A 19,398-nucleotide genomic window follows, 5' to 3' on the forward strand; every position below is an offset into this window, starting at 1 on the left:
GTGTGTGTGTGTGTGTGTCCGTATGATTGTGTGTGTGTGTCCGTATGATTGTGTGTGTGTGTGTGTGTGTCCGTATGATTGTGTGTGTGTGTGTGTGTGTCAGTATGAGTGTGTGTGTGTGTGTGTCAGTATGATTGTGTGTGTGTGTGTCCGTATGATTGTGTGTGTGTGTGTCCGTATGATTGTGTGTGTGTGTGTCCGTATGATTGTGTGTGTGTGTGTCCGTATGATTGTGTGTGTGTGTGTCAGTATGATTGTGTATGTGTGTGTGTCCGTATGATTGTGTGTGTGTGTGTGTCCGTATGATTGTGTGTGTGTGTGTGTCCGTATGATTGTGTGTGTGTGTGTGTCAGTATGATTGTGTGTGTGTGTCCGTATGATTGTGTGTGTGTGTGTCCGTATGATTGTGTGTGTGTGTGTCCGTATGATTGTGTGTGTGTGTGTGTGTGTCCGTATGATTGTGTGTGTGTGTGTGTGTCCGTATGATTGTGTGTGTGTGTGTGTGTGTACGTATGATGTGTGTGTGTCCGTATGATGTGTGTGTGTGTGTGTGTCCGAATGATGTGTGTGTGTGTGTCCGTATGATTTGTCCGTATGATGTGTGTGTGTGTGTCCGTATGATGTGTGTGTCCGTATGATGTGTGTGTCCGTATGATGTGTGTGTCCGTATGATGTGTGTGTGTGTCCGTATGATGTGTGTCCGTCCGTCTGTATGATGTGTGTGTCCGTCCGTCCGTCTGTATGATGTGTGTGTGTCCGTCCGTCCGTCCGTCTGTGTGATGTGTGTGTGTCCGTCCGTCCGTCCGTCTGTGTGATGTGTGTGTGTGTCCGTCCGTCCGTCCGTCTGTATGATGTGTGTGTGTGTGTCCGTCCGTCCGTCCAACTGTATGATGTGTGTGTGTGTCCGTCCGTCTGTATGATGTGTGTGTGTGTCCCCGTCCGTCCGTCTGTATGACGGTGTGTGTCCGTCCACCTGTATGACGGTGTGTGTCCGTCCGCCTGTATGACGGTGTGTGTCCGTCCGCCTGTATGACGGTGTGTGTCCGTCCGCCTGTATGACGGTGTGTGTCCGTCCGCCTGTATGACGGTGTGTGTCCGTCCGCCTGTATGACGGTGTGTGTCCGTCCGCCTGTATGACGGTGTCCGTCCGCCTGTATGACGGTGTGTGTCCGTCCGTCCGCCTGTATGACGGTGTGTGTCCGTCTGTATGATGGTGTGTGTGTGTCCGTCTGTATGATGTGTGTGTCCGTCTGTATGATGGTGTGTGTGTCCGTCTGTATGATGGTCCAATTTGTAAGTCGCTCTGGATAAGAGTGTCTGCTAAATGACTTAAATGTAAATGTAAATGTGTGTGTGTCCGTCTGTATGATGGTGTGTGTGTCCGTCTGTATGATGTGTGTGTGTGTGTGTGTGTGTGTCCGTCTGTATGATGTGTGTGTGTTTGTGTCCGTCTGTATGATGTGTGTGTGTGTGTGTCCGTCTGTATGATGGTGTGTGTGTGTGTGTCCGTCTGTATGATGGTGTGTGTGTGTGTGTGTCCGTCTGTATGATGGTGTGTGTGTGTGTGTCCGTCTGTATGATGGTGTGTGTGTGTGTGTCCGTCTGTATGATGGTGTGTGTGTGTGTGTCCGTCTGTATGATGGTGTGTGTGTGTGTGTCCGTCTGTATGATGGTGTGTGTGTGTGTGTCCGTCTGTATGATGGTGTGTGTGTGTGTGTGTCCGTCTGTATGATGGTGTGTGTGTGTGTGTCCGTCTGTATGATGTGTGTGTGTGTCCGTCTGTATGATGTGTGTGTGTGTGTGTGTGTGTCCGTGTGTGTGTGTGTGTCCGTCTGTATGATGGTGTGTGTGTGTGTCCGTCTGTATGATGGTGTGTGTGTGTGTGTGTCCGTCTGTATGATGGTGTGTGTGTGTGTGTCCGTCTGTATGATGGTGTGTGTGTGTGTCCGTCTGTATGATGGTGTGTGTGTGTGTGTCCGTCTGTATGATGGTGTGTGTGTGTGTGTCCGTCTGTATGATGGTGTGTGTGTGTGTGTCCGTCTGTATGATGGTGTGTGTGTGTGTGTGTGTCCGTCTGTATGATGTGTGTGTGTGTCCGTCTGTATGATGTGTGTGTGTGTGTGTGTGTGTGTGTCCGTCTGTATGATGTGTGTGTGTGTCCGTCTGTATGATGTGTGTGTGTGTGTGTGTGTGTCCGTGTGTGTGTGTGTGTCCGTCTGTATGATGGTGTGTGTGTGTGTCCGTCTGTATGATGGTGTGTGTGTGTCCGTCTGTATGATGGTGTGTGTGTGTCCGTCTGTATGATGTGTGTGTGTGTCCGTCTGTATGATGTGTGTGTGTGTCCGTCTGTATGATGGTGTGTGTGTGTGTGTGTCCGTCTGTATGATGTGTGTGTGTGTGTGTGTGTGTCCGTCTGTATGATGTGGGTGTGTGTGTGTGTGTGTCCGTCTGTATGATGGTGTGTGTGTGTGTGTCCGTCTGTATGATGGTGTGTGTGTGTGTGTGTCCGTCTGTATGATGGTGTGTGTCCGTCTGTATGATGGTGTGTGTCCGTCTGTATGATGTGTATGTCCGTCTGTATGGTGTGTGTGTGTGTCCGTCTGTATGATGTGTGTGTGTGTGTGTGTGTCCGTCTGTATGATGGTGTGTGTGTGTGTGTGTCCGTCTGTATGATGGTGTGTGTGTCCGTCTGTATGATGGTGTGTGTGTCCGTCTGTATGATGGGTGTGTGTCCGTCTGTATGATGGGTGTGTGTCCGTCTGTATGATGTGTGTGTGTGTGTCCGTCTGTATGGTGTGTGTGTGTGTCCGTCTGTATGATGGTGTGTGTGTCCGTCTGTATGATGGTGTGTGTGTCCGTCTGTATGATGGGTGTGTGTCCGTCTGTATGATGGGTGTGTGTCCGTCTGTATGATGTGTGTGTGTGTGTCCGTCTGTATGGTGTGTGTGTGTGTCCGTCTGTATGATGGGTGTGTGTCCGTCTGTATGATGTGTGTGTGTGTGTGTGTGTCCGTCTGTATGATGTGTGTGTGTGTGTGTGTGTGTGTGTCCGTCTGTATGATGGTGGTGTGTGTCCGTCCGTATGGTGTGTGTCCGTCTGTATGATGTGTGTGTGTGTCCGTCTGTATGATGTGTGTGTCCGTCTGTATGATGTGTGTGTGTGTCCGTCTGTATGATGGTGTGTGTGTCCGTCTGTATGATGGTGTGTGTGTCCGTCTGTATGATGGTGTGTGTCCGTCTGTATGATGGTGTGTGTCCGTCTGTATGATGTGTGTGTGTGTCCGTCTGTATGATGGGTGTGTGTGTCCGTCTGTATGATGGTGTGTGTGTGTGTCCGTCTGTATGATGGTGTGTGTGTGTGTCCGTCTGTATGATGGTGTGTGTGTGTGTCCGTCTGTATGATGGTGTGTGTGTGTGTCCGTCTGTATGATGTGTGTGTGTCCGTCTGTATGATGGTGTGTGTGTCCGTCTGTATGATGGTGTGTGTGTGTGTCCGTCTGTATGATGGTGTGTGTGTGTGTCCGTCTGTATGATGGTGTGTGTGTGTGTCCGTCTGTATGATGGTGTGTGTGTGTGTGTCCGTCTGTATGATGGTGTGTGTGTGTGTCCGTCTGTATGATGTGTGTGTGTGTGTCCGTCTGTATGGTGTGTGTGTGTGTGTGTGTGTCCGTCTGTATGGTGTGTGTGTGTGTGTCCGTCTGTATGATGGTGTGTGTGTGTCCGTCTGTATGATGGTGTGTGTGTGTGTCCGTCTGTATGATGGTGTGTGTGTGTGTCCGTCTGTATGATGGTGTGTGTGTGTGTCCGTCTGTATGATGTGTGTGTGTCCGTCTGTATGATGTGTGTGTGTCCGTCTGTATGATGTGTGTGTGTGTCCGTCTGTATGATGTGTGTGTGTGTCCGTCTGTATGATGTGTGTGTGTGTCCGTCTGTATGATGTGTGTGTGTGTCCGTCTGTATGATGTGTGTGTGTGTCCGTCTGTATGATGTGTGTGTGTGTCCGTCTGTATGATGTGTGTGTGTGTGTCCGTCTGTATGATGGTGTGTGTGTGTGTCCGTCTGTATGATGGTGTGTGTGTGTGTCCGTCTGTATGATGTGTGTGTGTCCGTCTGTATGATGTGTGTGTGTCCGTCTGTATGATGTGTGTGTGTCCGTCTGTATGATGTGTGTGTGTGTGTGTCCGTCTGTATGATGGTGTGTGTGTGTGTGTCCGTCTGTATGATGTGTGTGTGTGTGTGTGTCCGTCTGTATGATGTGTGTGTGTGTGTGTCCGTCTGTATGATGTGTGTGTGTGTGTGTCCGTCTGTATGATGGTGTGTGTGTGTGTCCGTCTGTATGATGGTGTGTGTGTGTGTCCGTCTGTATGATGGTGTGTGTGTGTCCGTCTGTATGATGGTGTGTGTGTGTGTCCGTCTGTATGATGGTGTGTGTGTGTGTCCGTCTGTATGATGGTGTGTGTGTGTGTCCGTCTGTATGATGTGTGTGTGTCCGTCTGTATGATGTGTGTGTGTCCGTCTGTATGATGTGGGTGTGTCCGTCTGTATGATGTGTGTGTGTGTCCGTCTGTATGGTGTGTGTGTGTGTCCGTCTGTATGATGGTGTGTGTGTGTGTCCGTCTGTATGATGGTGTGTGTGTGTGTCCGTCTGTATGATGGTGTGTGTGTGTGTCCGTCTGTATGATGGTGTGTGTGTGTGTCCGTCTGTATGATGGTGTGTGTGTGTGTCCGTCTGTATGATGGTGTGTGTGTGTGTGTCCGTCTGTATGATGTGTGTGTGTTTGTCCGTCTGTATGATGTGTGTGTGTCCGTCTGTATGATGTGTGTGTGTGTGTGTGTGTCCGTCTGTATGATGTGTGTGTGTGTGTGTGTCCGTCTGTATGATGGTGTGTGTGTGTCCGTCTGTATGATGGTGTGTGTGTGTGTGTGTCCGTCTGTATGATGGTGTGTGTGTGTGTGTCCGTCTGTATGATGGTGTGTGTGTGTGTGTCCGTCTGTATGATGTGTGTGTGTGTGTGTGTGTGTCCGTCTGTATGATGGTGTGTGTGTGTGTGTCCGTCTGTATGATGTGTGTGTGTCCGTCCGTCTGTATGATGTGTGTGTGTGTCCGTCTGTATGATGTGTGTGTGTGTGTGTGTGTCCGTCTGTATGATGGTGGTGTGTGTCCGTCTGTATGATGTGTGTGTGTCCGTCCGTCTGTATGATGGTGTGTGTGTCCGTCCGTCTGTATGATGGTGTGTGTGTCCGTCCGTCTGTATGATGGTGTGTGTGTCCGTCCGTCTGTATGATGGTGTGTGTGTCCGTCCGTCTGTATGATGGTGTGTGTGTGTGTGTCCGTCTGTATGATGGTGTGTGTGTGTGTGTCCGTCTGTATGATGGTGTGTGTCCGTCTGTATGATGTGTGTGTGTCCGTCTGTATGATGTGTGTGTGTCCGTCTGTATGATGTGTGTGTGTCCGTCTGTATGATGTGTGTGTGTGTGTGTGTGTCCGTCTGTATGGTGTGTGTGTGTGTGTCCGTCTGTATGATGTGTGTGTGTGTGTGTGTCCGTCTGTATGATGTGTGTGTGTGTGTGTGTCCGTCCGTATGGTGTGTGTCCGTCTGTATGATGTGTGTGTGTCCGTCCGTCTGTATGATGGTATGTGTCCGTCCGTCTGTATGATGGTATGTGTCCGTCCGTATGGTGTGTCCGTCCGTCTGTATTATGTGTGTGTGTCCGTCCGTCTGTATGATGTGTGTGTGTGTCCGTCTGTATGATGTGTGTGTGTGTCCGTCTGTATGATGTGTGTGTGTCCGTCTGTATGATGTGTGTGTGTCCGTCTGTATGATGTGTGTGTGTGTCCGTCTGTATGATGTGTGTGTGTGTGTGTGTGTCTGTATGATGTGTGTGTGTGTGTGTCCGTCCGAATGGTGTGTGTCCGTCTGTATGATGGTGTGTGTGTCTGTCCGTCCGTCCGTCCGTCTGTATGATGGTGTGTGTCCGTCCGTCTGTATGATAGTGTGTGTCTGTAGTCGGTGGGTGCTTCTGTATGTGTCCGTCTGTGTAATGTGTTTGTGCCCATCTGTTTAGTGTGTGTGTGTGCGCCTGCCCATCTGTTTAGTGCGTGGGTGTGCGTCTGTTTAGTGTGTATCAGTCTCTCTAGTCTGTGTGTGTGTCCGTCTGTATAATGTGTGTGCGCGTTTGTTTAGCGTGTGTGTGTATCCGTGTATATCTCTAGTCGCTGGGTGCGTCTGCTGTTTGGCCGTGAGTTCCCCCTGCAGGACCTGTTGGTGGTGTGGGATGCCCTGTTTGCTGACAGCATCACTCTAGACCTGGTGGACTATGTCTTCGTAGCCATGCTGCTCTACATCAGAGATGCCTGTAAGGACCTGCCTCACTGCCCATCAATCAGCTGTCATTCAGTTAGTCAGTCACACAAGTTGGTTGGTCGGTCAGCTTGTCTGTCAGCCAACTAGTCAGCCAGCCAGTCAGCCAGCCAGTCATTGAGCCCTGCTAACTGTTTGTGTTGTTCCCCTGTCTGTCTCAGTGATCGCGAGTAACTTCCAGACCTGTCTGGGCCTTCTAATGCACTACCCACCTATAGGAGACATCCACACCCTACTACACAAGGCTTTGTTCCTCCGAGACCCCAAGGTAAGAGCTCACACACATTTCTGAGAGACATGAGCAACACACACCTCTACTTTGTTGTTTTTCCACCCTGAAGTTGTGTGTTGAAGACGACAGGGTCGCTGCCCTGCCCTGACAGTGTTCTGGTTTGTTAGGAGCTGTCCTGACTTATGTCCCTTCACTGCCCAAATGACATCCAGACAAATTGACACAATTGTGGGAAGCTTTGTAGTCAACATGGAACACTTTTGACACCTTGTTGAGTCCATGACCTGAAGAATTTAGTCTGTTCTGTGTACACAATATTAGAAAGGTGTTCTTAATGGTTTTGACTCCGTGTGTATTGGCGAGGCCTGCTAGTAGTCAAAGTAACCTTATTAGAGTTAAATAAATATGCTATAGGCTATGCAGCGCTGTGGTCGGGTCCATTCAGGTCTATCAGCTGTAGTTACATAGGCCAGAGACCTGACAACTATCAAACAGGACCTGACCCAGATGACAAGTTAGAATTTCAGAACCTGGTCCGGGTAATATCAGGTCCACCCGGACCCATGAAGACCTCTAGTTCGTAGTGTGGCATGACGACAGTATTCAGAGTAGTTGGCTCAACCACATGGAGATCTGGGACCATGTGAGACCACCCACCCACACACACAACACTATTTGTCACAGCATCTCTATTTTATCACTATTTAAGCTGAGCTGTATTCACTGTCAATGCCTTTTCCTTTAGAACAATCCTCGGCCGGCCAACTACCAGTTCCAACAGAATCTGGACTATTACAAGACCAGAGGGGCAGACCTGGTCAACAGCACCCGGTAAGCTTGCTTGCACACTCACACGAGCATGAGGGACAATGATCGTAACAACCACACACACACACACTTTGTTGTTTCACAATATCTTGCTAAACTATAACTCTCTTTCTCTCTCTCTCCCACCCCCTCAGTGCCAGTGCCAAGACGGCTCCTCTCAACATCAACAAAGTCTCCAGCAGCCTGCTCAGCTTTGGGAGGAAGCTCATCGCCCCAGCCATGTCAGGGGGTGTTGCCAGCGTTATATCTCCAATCAACAGCGAGATTCGTTCTGCCCCCTCCCCCCTCACTGCAGCCCCCCGCCCGCAGGCCGAGCCCCTGTCTTCTGGCCACGCCCCCCTGCAGACACACTCCCAGTCCCAGCACCAGCGCCTATGGAAGTCTGAGAGCATGCCAGTCTACCTGAGCCAAGGTGAGGGTTGGGAACACATACACACTCTTAATCTAGCAGGTATACTAGGACGTTGATGCTCACACATCCATCCAGAATCTTAGATTTAAAAAAAAGCACCTTTATTTAACCAGGTAAACTAGTTGAGAACATGTTCTCATTTACAACTGCGACCTGGCCAAGATAAAGCAAAGCAAATTAACACTGGAGTGATAAATAGCAGATGTGCAAGTAGAAATACTGGTGTGCAAAAGAGCAGAAAAGTAAATAAAAACAATATGGGGATGAGGTAGGTAGATTGGGTAGGCTATTTACAGATGGGCTATGTACAGCTGCAGCGATCGGTTAGCTGCTCAGATAGCTGATGTTTGAAGTTAGTGAGGGAAATGTAAGTCTCCAGCTTCAGCGATTTATTATTATTTTTTATTATTATTTTTTTATTTTTTTGCAATTCGTTCCAGTCACTGGCAGCAGAGAACTGGAAGCAAAGGTGACCAAAGGACATGTTGGCTTTGGGGATGACCAGTGAGATATACCTGCTGGAGCTCGTGCTACGGGTGGGTGTTGTTATCGTGACCAGTGAGCTGAGATAAGGCAGAGCTTTATCTAGAATGGACTTATAGATGACCTGGAGCCAGTGGGTCTGGCGACGAATATGTAGCGAGGGCCAGCCAACGATAGCATACAGGTCGCAGTGGTGGGTGGTATAAGGTGATTTGATGACAAAATGGATGGCACTGTGATAGACTGCATCCAGTTTGCTGTGTTGAGTATTGGAAGCTATTTTGTAAATGACATCGCCGAAGTCGAGGATCGGTAGGATGGTCAGTTTTACGACGGTATGTTTGGCAGAATGAGTGAAGGAGGCTTTGTTGCGAAATAGGAAGCCGATTCTAGATTTGATTTTGGAGATGTTTAATATGAGTCTGGAAGGAGTGTTTACAGTCTAGCCAGACACTTAGAATATGTGGACAACTACAAATACCGAAGTCAGAACCGTCCAGAGTAGTGATGCTAGTCGGACGGACGGGTGCGGGCAGCGAACGGTTGAAAAGCATGCATGGCCCCATCACCATATAATAGCAATAATCAACTATGAAGTGTGTTTGGGTCGGTGGGTGTGCGTGCACCCTTTTTTTCAGACTTTTTCCACATTTTGTTACATTACAGCCTTATTCTAAAATTGATTAAAACTTTTCCCTGCTCAATCTACACACAATACCCCATAATGACAAAGTAAAAACAGGTAAAGACATTTTTGCTAATTGTATAAAACTGAAATCACATTTACGTAAGTATTCAGACCCTTTACTCAGTACTTCGTTGAAGCACCTTTGGCAGCGATTACAGCCTTGAGTCTTCTTGGGTCTGACGCTACAAGCTTGGCACACCTGTATTTGGGGTGTTTCTCCCATTCTTCTCTGCAGATCCTCTCAAGCTCTGTCAGGTTGGATGGGGAGCGTAACTGCACAGCTATTTTCAGGTCTCTCCAGAGATATTCAATCGGGTTTAAGTCCCGGCTCTGGCTGGGCCACTCAAGGACATTCAGAGACTTGTCCCGAAGTCACTCCTGAATTGTCTTACCCGTGTGCTTACGGTCGTTGTCCTGTTGGAAGGTAAGCCTTCGCCCCAGTCTGAGGTCCTGAGCGCTCTGGAGCAGGTTTTCATCAAGGACATGTTTGGCATTCCGGCCAAATAGTTACATCTTGGTTTCATCAGACCAGAGAATCAGAGTCTAGGTGCCTTTTACTGAAGAGTGGCTTCCATCTGGACACTCTACCATAAAGGCCTGTTTGGTGGAGTGCTGAAGAGATGGTTGTCCTTCTGGAAGGTTATCACATCTCTACAGAGTAACTCTGGAGCTCTGTCAGTGACCATCGGGTTCTTCATCACCTCCCTGACCCAGGCCCATCTCCCCAATTGCTCAGTTTGTCCGGGCGGCCAGCTCTAGGAAAAATCTTGGTGGTTCCAAACTTCTTCCATTTAAGAATGATGGAGAGGCCACTGTGTTCTTGGGGACCTTCAGTGCTGTAGAAATGTTTGAGTCCACCTGAATTTACCACAGGTGGAATCCAATCAAGTTGTAGAAACATTTCAAGGATGATCAATAGAAACAGGATGCACCTGAGCTCAGTTTGAAGTCTCATAGCAAAGGGTCTGAATAATTATGTAAATAAGATATTTCTGTTTTTAATATTTAACACATTTGCAAACGTGTGTGTAGATTGAGGGGGGGAGTAATTTAATACATTTTAGAATAAGGCTGTAACTTAACAAAATGTGGAAAAATTCAAGGGGTCTGAATACTTTCTGAATATTAGTGTCTATCTTTCACAGTTCAAACGTTTGGGATCACTTAGAAATGTCCTTGTTTTTGAAAGAAAAGCAAAACATTTTTGTCCATTTAAAATAACATCAAATTAATCAGAAATAAAGTGTAGACATTGTTAATGTTATAAATTATAATTGTAGCTGGAAACGGCTGATAAAAATTGAATATCTACATAGGCATACAGAGTCCCATTATCAGCAACCATCACTCCTGTGTTCCAATGGCATGTTGTGTTAGCTAATCCAAGTTTCTCATTTTAAAAGGCTAATTGATCATTAGAAAACCCTTTTGCAATTGTTAGCACAGCTGAAAACTTGTTCTGATTTTAAAGAAGCAATAAAAAAACTGTCCGCCTTTAGTCTAGTTGAGTATCTGGAGCATCAGCATTTGTGGGTTCGATTACAGTCTCAAAATGTCCAGAAAAAATACCTTTCTTCTGAAACTCGTCAGTCTGTTCTTGTTCTGAGAAATGAATGCTATTCCATGCGAGAAATTGCCAAGAATCTGAAGATCTCATACAACGCCGTGTACTACTCCCTTCACAGAACAGCGCAAACTGTCTCTAACCAGAATAGAAAGAGTGGGAGGCCCCGGTGCACAGCTGAGCAGGAGGACAAGTACATTAGTGTCTAGTTTGAGTAACAGACGCCTCACAAGTACTCAACTGGCCGCTTCATTAAATAGTACCCACAAAACACCATTCTCAACTTCAACAGTGAAGAGGTGACTCCGGGATGCTGGCCTTCTAAGCAGAGTTGCAAAGAAAAAGACACATCTCTGTCCAGTGTCCTTGCCCATCTTAATATTTTTATTGGCCAGTCTGAGAGGCCCAGGAGGCCAGCATCCCGGAGTCGCCTCTTCACGGTTGACGTTGAGGCAGGTGCTTTGAGGATACTATTTAATGAAGCTGCCAGTTGAGGACTTGTGAGGCGTCTGTTTCTCAAACTAGACACTAATGTACTTGTCCTCCTGCTCAGTTGTGTACCGGGGCCTCCCACTTCTCTTTCCATTCTGGTTAGAGCCAGTCATTACCACGAGCCCGTCCTCCCCAATTAAGGTGCCACCAACCTCCTGTGGTGTGCTTGAGCGATAGACTCACCCTCCTGTATGTTAGATGTAGTTTCAGGCGGAGTCTCTTGGGTCTCTCCACATTTTCTCTGACACACAAGGTAACTGCTACTATAGCAACTGCTTGTGTGCATATGTGTGTGTTGCCGTGTTTTTGCGTCCCCTTTCAGCAGTTTGATTCAACCCTGATCTCTGAGCATCACAGCACTGTTGGCTTTGTAAAGTATTTTCCTCCTGGTTATCACCAAAGAATCCATCAGTGAATGGCATTGCTCTTTCATAAGGTCCACATTCACACTGGTCTTAACCAATCACTGAAAGATGCAAGCAGCAGAAGTGTGGTAGTCCAGAGTTGAATAGTATAGTGCCTTCTTGGATGCATGTTATACCACTAGTCAACCAACAGCAGGAGCCAGAGAGACTGGCTCTGACTCAAAACATTCTCCTTCGCTGCAGTAAGTAGGTTGAACCTGAATACAGTCATCACACACTCATATGTTGAGGAGATTTGAACATTGAGGTAAGAACAGGATCAAGGTTGGTGACAACTGGACTGGTTCATCGGTTCTCTCTCTGCTACTCACAGCCCTCATCTGTTTGTGTCTTTGTGTTCATCTTTTCTCTCTTCAGGCCAAACCTCCAGGACAGTTAGCTCCCTCCCCAGCATAGAGAGTCTCTCTGGGGGACAGGGTCACACCACAGTGTCCCCGCCCCTTCCTGTCTCCAGGGGAAGTGACATCAGCACCTCATCCCCACCCCTCTCAGCCACCAAGAAGGACTCCTTCTTCAACATCACTCGCTCCCACAGCAAGACCATGGGCAAGAAAGAGGCTGTGAGTATCTCTTTCTCTTCCCCCTCTATCTTTCTCTGCAGGTCTCTTTCCTAGCTCATATTCCTCTCTCACGCTCTCTCACTCACACTGTTCCCTCTGTGTTGTCAGGAAGAGTTGGAGGCCCAGGTGTCCTTCCTGCAGGGTCAGATCAATGACCTAGAGGCCATGAGCAAGTATTGTGCCAAGATGATGAACACACACATTGGTAAGTTTACCTACCAATACATATATTAACATGCACATTGAGTTTAACAACCCTGACGCATCAGTGGATAGATTGCAAATCCAGTATCAACACACGCATCTGTGAGGTTCCAATGATAGCCTGTGAGTTGCGCTATAACCACAATGATGTTTTGAACAATCTAGTGATTGAACCAGTAAACAGGTGTAATCAGTTGTTAAAACAAAGGCTTTTGTTTACTGTCTGTGTTACTGCTGTATCAAATTGTTTGTCACATGCTTCAGTGAAATGCTTACTTAACGGCCCTTTTCCTACAATGCAGAGTGAAAGATAAAATGACAAATTAAATAGAAATAGTGACACGAGGAATAAAGAAACAGTGTCTGAATACCCATACTTGAGTCCTAAATAGTAGGCCATTTGAGTATGCGAAAAAAATCAATAAACTTTAAATGCCCGGATGTCGTACTCATTTCAGCTTTGACAACAGTTAGGCATGGGGGTGGGCTTCTGAAATCAACAGCTGATCTGTTAGACATGGGGGTGGGCTCCTGAAATCAACAGCTGATCTGTTAGACATGGGGGTGGGCTCCTGAAATCAACAGCTGATCTGGTAGACATGGGGGTGGGCTCCTGAAATCAACAGCTGATCTGTTAGACATGGGGGTGGGCTCCTGAAATCAACAGCTGATCTGGTAGACATGGGGGTGGGCTCCTGAAATCAACAGCTGATCTGTTAGGCATGGGGGTGGGCTCCTGAAATCAACAGCTGATCTGTTAGACATGAGGGTGGGCTCCTGAAATCAACAGCTGATCAGTTAGACATGGGGGTGGGCTCCTGAAATCAACAGCTGATCTGTTAGACATGGGGGTGTGCTACTGAAATCAACAGCTGATCTGTTAGACATGGGGGTGGGCTCCTGAAATCAACAGCTTATCTGTTAGACATGGGGGTGGGCTCCTGAAATCAACAGCTGATCTGGTAGACATGGGGGTGGGCTCCTGAAATCAACAGCTGATCTGTTAGACATGGGGGTGGGCTCCTGAAATCAACAGCTGATCTGGTAGACATGGGGGTGGGCTCCTGAAATCAACAGCTGATCTGTTAGGCATGGGGGTGGGCTCCTAAAATCAACAGCTGATCTGTTAGACATGGGGGTGGGCTCCTGAAATCAACAGCTGATCAGTTAGACATGGGGGTGGGCTCCTGAAATCAACAGCTGATCTGTTAGACATGGGGGTGTGCTACTGAAATCAACAGTTGATCTGTTAGACATGGGGGTGGGCTCCTGAAATCAACAGCTGATCTGTTAGACATGGGGGTGGGCTCCTGAAATCAACAGCTGATCTGGTAGACATGGGGGTGGGCTCCTGAAATCAACAGCTGATCTGGTAGACATGGGGGTGGGCTCCTGAAATCAACAGCTGATCTGGTAGACATGGGGGTGGGCTCCTGAAATCAACAGCTGATCTGTTAGGCATGGGGGTGGGCTCCTGAAATCAACAGCTGATCTGTTAGACATGGGGGTGGGCTCCTGAAATCAACAGCTGATCTGGTAGACATGGGGGTGGGCTCCTGAAATCAACAGCTGATCTGTTAGACATGGGGGTGTGCTACTGAAATCAACAGCTGATCTGTTAGACATGGGGGTGGGCTCCTGAAATCAACAGCTGATCTGTTAGACATGGGGGTGGGCTCCTGAAATCAACAGCTGATCTGTTAGGCATGGGGGTGGGCTCCTGAAATCAACAGCTGATCTGGTAGACATGGGGGTGGGCTCCTGAAATCAACAGCTGATCTGGTAGACATGGGGGTGGGCTCCTGAAATCAACAGCTGATCTGGTAGACATGGGGGTGGGCTCCTGAAATCAACAGCTGATCTGTTAGGCATGGGGGTGGGCTCCTGAAATCAACAGCTGATCTGTTAGACATGGGGGTGTGCTACTGAAATCAACAGCTGATCTGTTAGACATGGGGGTGTGCTACTGAAATCAACAGCTGATCTGTTAGACATGGGGGTGGGCTCCTGAAATCAACAGCTGATCTGTTAGGCATGGGGGTGGGCTCCTGAAATCAACAGCTGATCTGTTAGACATGGGGGTGTGCTACTGAAATCAACAGCTGATCTGTTAGACATGGGGGTGTGCTACTGAAATCAACAGCTGATCTGTTAGACATGGGGGTGTGCTACTGAAATCAACAGCTGATCTGTTAGACATGGGGGTGTGCTACTGAAATCAACAGCTGATCTGTTAGACATGGGGGTGTGCTACTGAAATCAACAGCTGATCTGTTAGACATGGGGGTGTGCTACTGAAATCAACAGCTGATCAGTTAGAAATGGGGGTGTGCTACTGAAATCAACAGCTGATCTGGTAGACATGGGGGTGTGCTACTGAAATCAACAGCTGATCAGTTAGACATGGGGGTGGGCTCCTGAAATCAACAGCTGATCTGTTAGACATGGGGGTGTGCTACTGAAATCAACAGCTGATCTGTTAGACATGGGGGTGTGCTACTGAAATCAACAGCTGATCTGTTAGACATGGGGGTGTGCTACTGAAATCAACAGCTGATCTGTTAGACATGGGGGTGTGCTACTGAAATCAACAGCTGATCTGTTAGACATGGGGGTGTGCTACTGAAATCAACAGCTGATCTGTTAGACATGGGGGTGTGCTACTGAAATCAACAGCTGATCAGTTAGACATGGGGGTGTGCTACTGAAATCAACAGCTGATCTGGTAGACATGGGGGTGTGCTACTGAAATCAACAGCTGATCAGTTAGACATGGGGGTGTGCTACTGAAATCAACAGCTGATCTGTTAGATATGGGGGTGTGCTACTGAAATCAACAGCTGATCTGTTAGACATGGGGGTGTGCTATTGAAATCAACAGCTGATCTGTTAGACATGGGGGTGTGCTATTGAAATCAACAGCTGATCTGTTTGACATGGGGGTGTGCTACTGAAATCAACAGCTGATCAGTTAGACATGGGGGTGTGCTACTGAAATCAACAGCTGATCTGTTAGACATGGGGGTGGGCTCCTGAAATCAACAGCTCATCTGTTAGACATGGGGGTGGGCTCCTGAAATCAATGAATAGCAGGAAACTACGCAATCGCACAGGACGCAGTTTCAGTATGATAAAATCTGTTTTATAGTATGTGCATTTAAAAAAAATCTAGTATGGTTTAAAAACCAGGATGTTCTACTTCTTTCAGCTCTTCTAGTAGAATTCAATGCAGACTTTTCCACAATGCATTGGAAGAGCTGGGCTGTTGGCGAGCCATAGTTTTCTTCAAGTAGCCAGACAACAAAAGTATACAGTTTTTGTTCTCCTAAAAATTATGTTGCAGATCTTTTTTCTATGTTTTTACCCAAAGTGGATTTCTGTTTTCTCATTAAATTGTTTGTTCTCTTGGCAATCATCAGAGCTTTTAAACGAAATACTAAACCATGTTTTGATTTCTGAATGTCGGCACAGAGGACTCATTCCCAATGATCACTCCTTTAGTATGTTGCTGTCCAGCGGTTCTGAATTCGCGATGCACCTGTCAACGTTTTTCTGTGCCTTTTGATTTGAAAAGTTTTAGAGTGTGTACTAGGCTATTTGGTTTTAATTCCTATATGTTACAGCACTTTGGTTTCACTAATAAATAGACTATGTTGAAATGGAACCAAATTCTGTTTCTGTCTTCAGCCCTTTTTAAATAGGATATACAGTTGAAGTCGGAAGTTTGCATACACCTTTTATTTCTTTCATCACATTCCCAGTGGGTCAGAAGTTTACGTACACTCAATTAGTATTTGGAAGCATTGCCTTTAAATGGTTTAACTTGGGTCAAACGTTTCGGGTAGCCTTCCACAAGCTTCCTACAATAAGTTGGGTGAACTTTGGCCCATTCCTCCGGACAGAGCTGGTGTAACTGGGTCAGGTTTGTAGGCCTCCTTGCTCGCACACGCTTTTTCAGTTCTGCCCATACGTTTACATTGGGGTTAGGGCTTTGTGATGGCCACTCCAATACCTTGACTTTGCTGTCCTTAAGCCATTTTGCCACAACTTTGGAAGTATGTTTAGGGTCATTGTCCATTTGGAAGACCCATTTGAGACCAAGCTTTAACTTCCGGACTGATGTCTTGATGCTCTTTAATATATCCACATAATTTCCCTGCCTCATGATGCCATCTATTTTGAAGTGTACCAGTCCCTCCTGCAGCAAAGCACCCCCACAACATGATACTGCAACCACCGTGCTTCACGGTGGGATGGTGTTCTTTGGCTTGCAAGCATCCCCCGTTTTACCCCAAACATAACGATGGTCATTATGGCCAAATAGTTCAGACCAGAGGACATTTCTCCAGAAAGTACGATCTTTGTCCCCATGTGCAGTGGTAAACCGTAGTCTAGCTTTTTTATGGTTTTGGAGCAGTGGCTTCTTCCTTGCTGAGTGGCCTTTCAGGGTTATGTCGATATAGGACTCATTTTACTGTGGATATACAGTGGGGCAAAAAAGTATTTAGTCAGCCACCAATTGTGCAAGTTCTCCCACTTAAAAAGATGAGGCCTGTAATTTTCATCATAGGTACACTTCAACTATGACAGACAAAATGAGAAAAAGAAATCCAGAAAATCACATTGTAGGATTTTTAATGAATTTATTTGCAAATTTATGGTGTAAAATAAGTATTTGGTCACCTACAAACAGGCAAGATTTCTGGAAATGGAAGACATACAAGACCACTGATAATCTCCCTCGATCTGGGCCTCCACGCAAGATCTCACCCCAGACGTGTCCCCCTGCTTAAGCCAGTACATGTCCAGGCCCGTCTGAAGTTTGCTAGAGAGCATTTGGATGATCCAGAAGAAGATTGTCATATGGTCAGATGAAACCAAAATATAACTTTTTGGTAAAAACTCAACTCGTCGTGTTTGGAGGACAAAGAATGCTGAGTTGCATCCAGAGAACACCATACCTACTGTGAAGCATGGGGGTGGAAACATCATGTTTTGGGGCTGTTTTTCTGCAAAGGGACCAGGACGACTGATCCGTGTAAAGGAAAGAATGAATGGGGCCATGTATCGTGAGATTTTGAGTGAAAACCTCCTTCCATCAGCAAGGGCATTGAAGATGAAACGTGGCTGGGTCTTTCAGCATGACAATGATCCCAAACACACCGCCCGGGCAACGAAGGAGTGGCTTCGTAAGAAACATTTCAAGGTCCTGGAGTGGCCTAGCCAGTCTCCAGATCTCAACCCCATAGAAAATCTTTGGAGGGAGTTGAAAGTCCGTGTTGCCCAGCAACAGCCCCAAAACATCACTGCTCTAGAGGAGATCTGCATGGAGGAATGGGCCAAAATACCAGCAACAGTGTGTGAAAACCTTGTGAAGACTTACAGAAAACGTTTTACCTCTGTCATTGCCAACAAAGGGTATGTAACAAAGTATTGAGAAACTTTTGTTATTGAACAAATACTTATTTTCCACCATAATTTGCAAATAAATTCATTAAAAATCCTACAATGTGATTTTCTTTCTCATTTTGTCATAGTTGAAGTGTACCTATGATGAAAATTACAGGCCTCATCTTTTTAAGTGGGAGAACTTGCACAATTGGTGGCTGACTAAATACTTTTTTGCCCCACTGTATATACTTTTTGTACCTGTTTCCTCCAGCACCTTCACAAGGTCCTTTGCTGTTGTTCTGGGATTGATTTGCACTTTTTGCACCAAAGTACATTCATCTCTAGGAGACAGAATGCGTCTCCTTCCTGAGCGGTATGACGGCTGCGTGGTCCCATGGTGTTTATACTTGTGTACTATTGTTTGTACAGATGAACGTGGTACCTTCAGGCGTTTAGAAATTGCTCCCAAGGATGAACCAGACTTGTGGAGGTCTACAATTTTTTTTTTTTCTGAGGTCTTGGCTGATTTCTTTTGATTTTCCCATGATGTCAAGCAAAGAGGCACTGAGTTTGAAGGTAGGCCTTGAAATACATCCACAGGTACACCTCCAATTGACTCAAATGATGTCAATTAGAAGCTTCTAAAGCCATGACATTTCCAAGCTGTTTTAAAGGCACAGTCAACTCGGTGTATGTTACTTCTGACCCACTGGAATTGTGATATAGTGAAATAATCTAGTCTGATAGTCTATAAACAATTGTTGGAAAAATGACTTGTCATATGCACAAAGTATATAGTCCTAACCGACTTGCCAAATCTATAGTTTGTTAACATTTCAGTTTAACATTTCTTGTTATCTGTCAAACTGCTTGGCTGCTGTTTGACAGATAGAAATATGGCTCTTATCCATAATAATCTCATGTAGGTAGCCTACCCACACTATCTGCCCGCTGTTGGCTAGAGAGCATCTACCAAGACGAGTGGGCACATTCTCTATATAACACAACAGTTTGTGACAACCATCAGTAGAGTTGAAAATGAGATGGAAACCTATTTAACTTGCATTTTTCATTCGGTATAGAATTTAACCTTAACAATTCGATGGAAACATTTCTGGTGGGAAAATGCACATTGTTTTAATGGGTATTGTAGAATATTCAGCATGAAAATCGGTCACCAGTTGGATGGAAACATAGCTTGTGATCTGATGTCTGTCTCCTCAGGTAAGATCCAGGAGGTGATCCTACAGGAGCACCTGGAGAAAGAGGATGAGGTGTTGGTGTCACTGGCTGGACTTAAACAGGTACTGGACAGCAGCACCACATAAGAGTGGGTGGGAGGGTGCATGTTAGCGCCTCTGAGTGAGAGTTAGCATTTTGGCCATGTGTGTAGTACGTGCATGTGTACTGTACATTGTGTGTGTTCTCAGTACATCCTGTGTGTGTTCATCATGACTTGCTCTGTGTGTTTATGAATGAATCCGTCAGATCAAGGACATCCTGAAGGGAGCTCTGCGTTTCAACCAGAGCCTGCTGGAGGCTGAGGAGAACGAGGAGATCACCATCGCTGACGACCACTATGACCACGCCTCCGCCGCACAGCAGCAGCACGCCAACAGTCACCATGAAGACCAGCCTTACCTGGCCGCGCCACAGCGTGTCGACGGTGGTGGAGAACAGGAGGAAACCCCACAAGAGCAACAGGTGAACACGTGTTTGTATTAATACGTAGACTCATGTTTGCAGTGTACCTACCCT

The 19,398-nt window shown here is 46.7% G+C and overlaps 1 protein-coding gene across 3 annotated transcripts in view; it reads left to right on the forward strand.

Annotated features, from left to right (window-relative positions):
• Nucleotides 1-19,398, forward strand: part of LOC129830876 (TBC1 domain family member 5-like) — a 64,166-nt gene that overhangs the window by 43,386 nt on the left and 1,382 nt on the right. For all 3 annotated transcript variants that reach the window (XM_055893689.1, XM_055893691.1, XM_055893690.1), the window contains 8 exons: nucleotides 6,214-6,356; nucleotides 6,523-6,629; nucleotides 7,339-7,424; nucleotides 7,556-7,833; nucleotides 11,843-12,045; nucleotides 12,154-12,250; nucleotides 18,865-18,944; nucleotides 19,129-19,344. In XM_055893689.1, coding sequence (XP_055749664.1) covers nucleotides 6,214-6,356; nucleotides 6,523-6,629; nucleotides 7,339-7,424; nucleotides 7,556-7,833; nucleotides 11,843-12,045; nucleotides 12,154-12,250; nucleotides 18,865-18,944; nucleotides 19,129-19,344 — 1,210 coding nt within the window. The remainder of the gene's footprint in view (nucleotides 1-6,213; nucleotides 6,357-6,522; nucleotides 6,630-7,338; nucleotides 7,425-7,555; nucleotides 7,834-11,842; nucleotides 12,046-12,153; nucleotides 12,251-18,864; nucleotides 18,945-19,128; nucleotides 19,345-19,398) is intronic.

This window comes from Salvelinus fontinalis, chromosome 32 (genome assembly GCF_029448725.1).
Source record: "Salvelinus fontinalis isolate EN_2023a chromosome 32, ASM2944872v1, whole genome shotgun sequence".
In the NCBI taxonomy this organism is placed as follows: Eukaryota; Metazoa; Chordata; class Actinopteri; order Salmoniformes; family Salmonidae; genus Salvelinus; species Salvelinus fontinalis.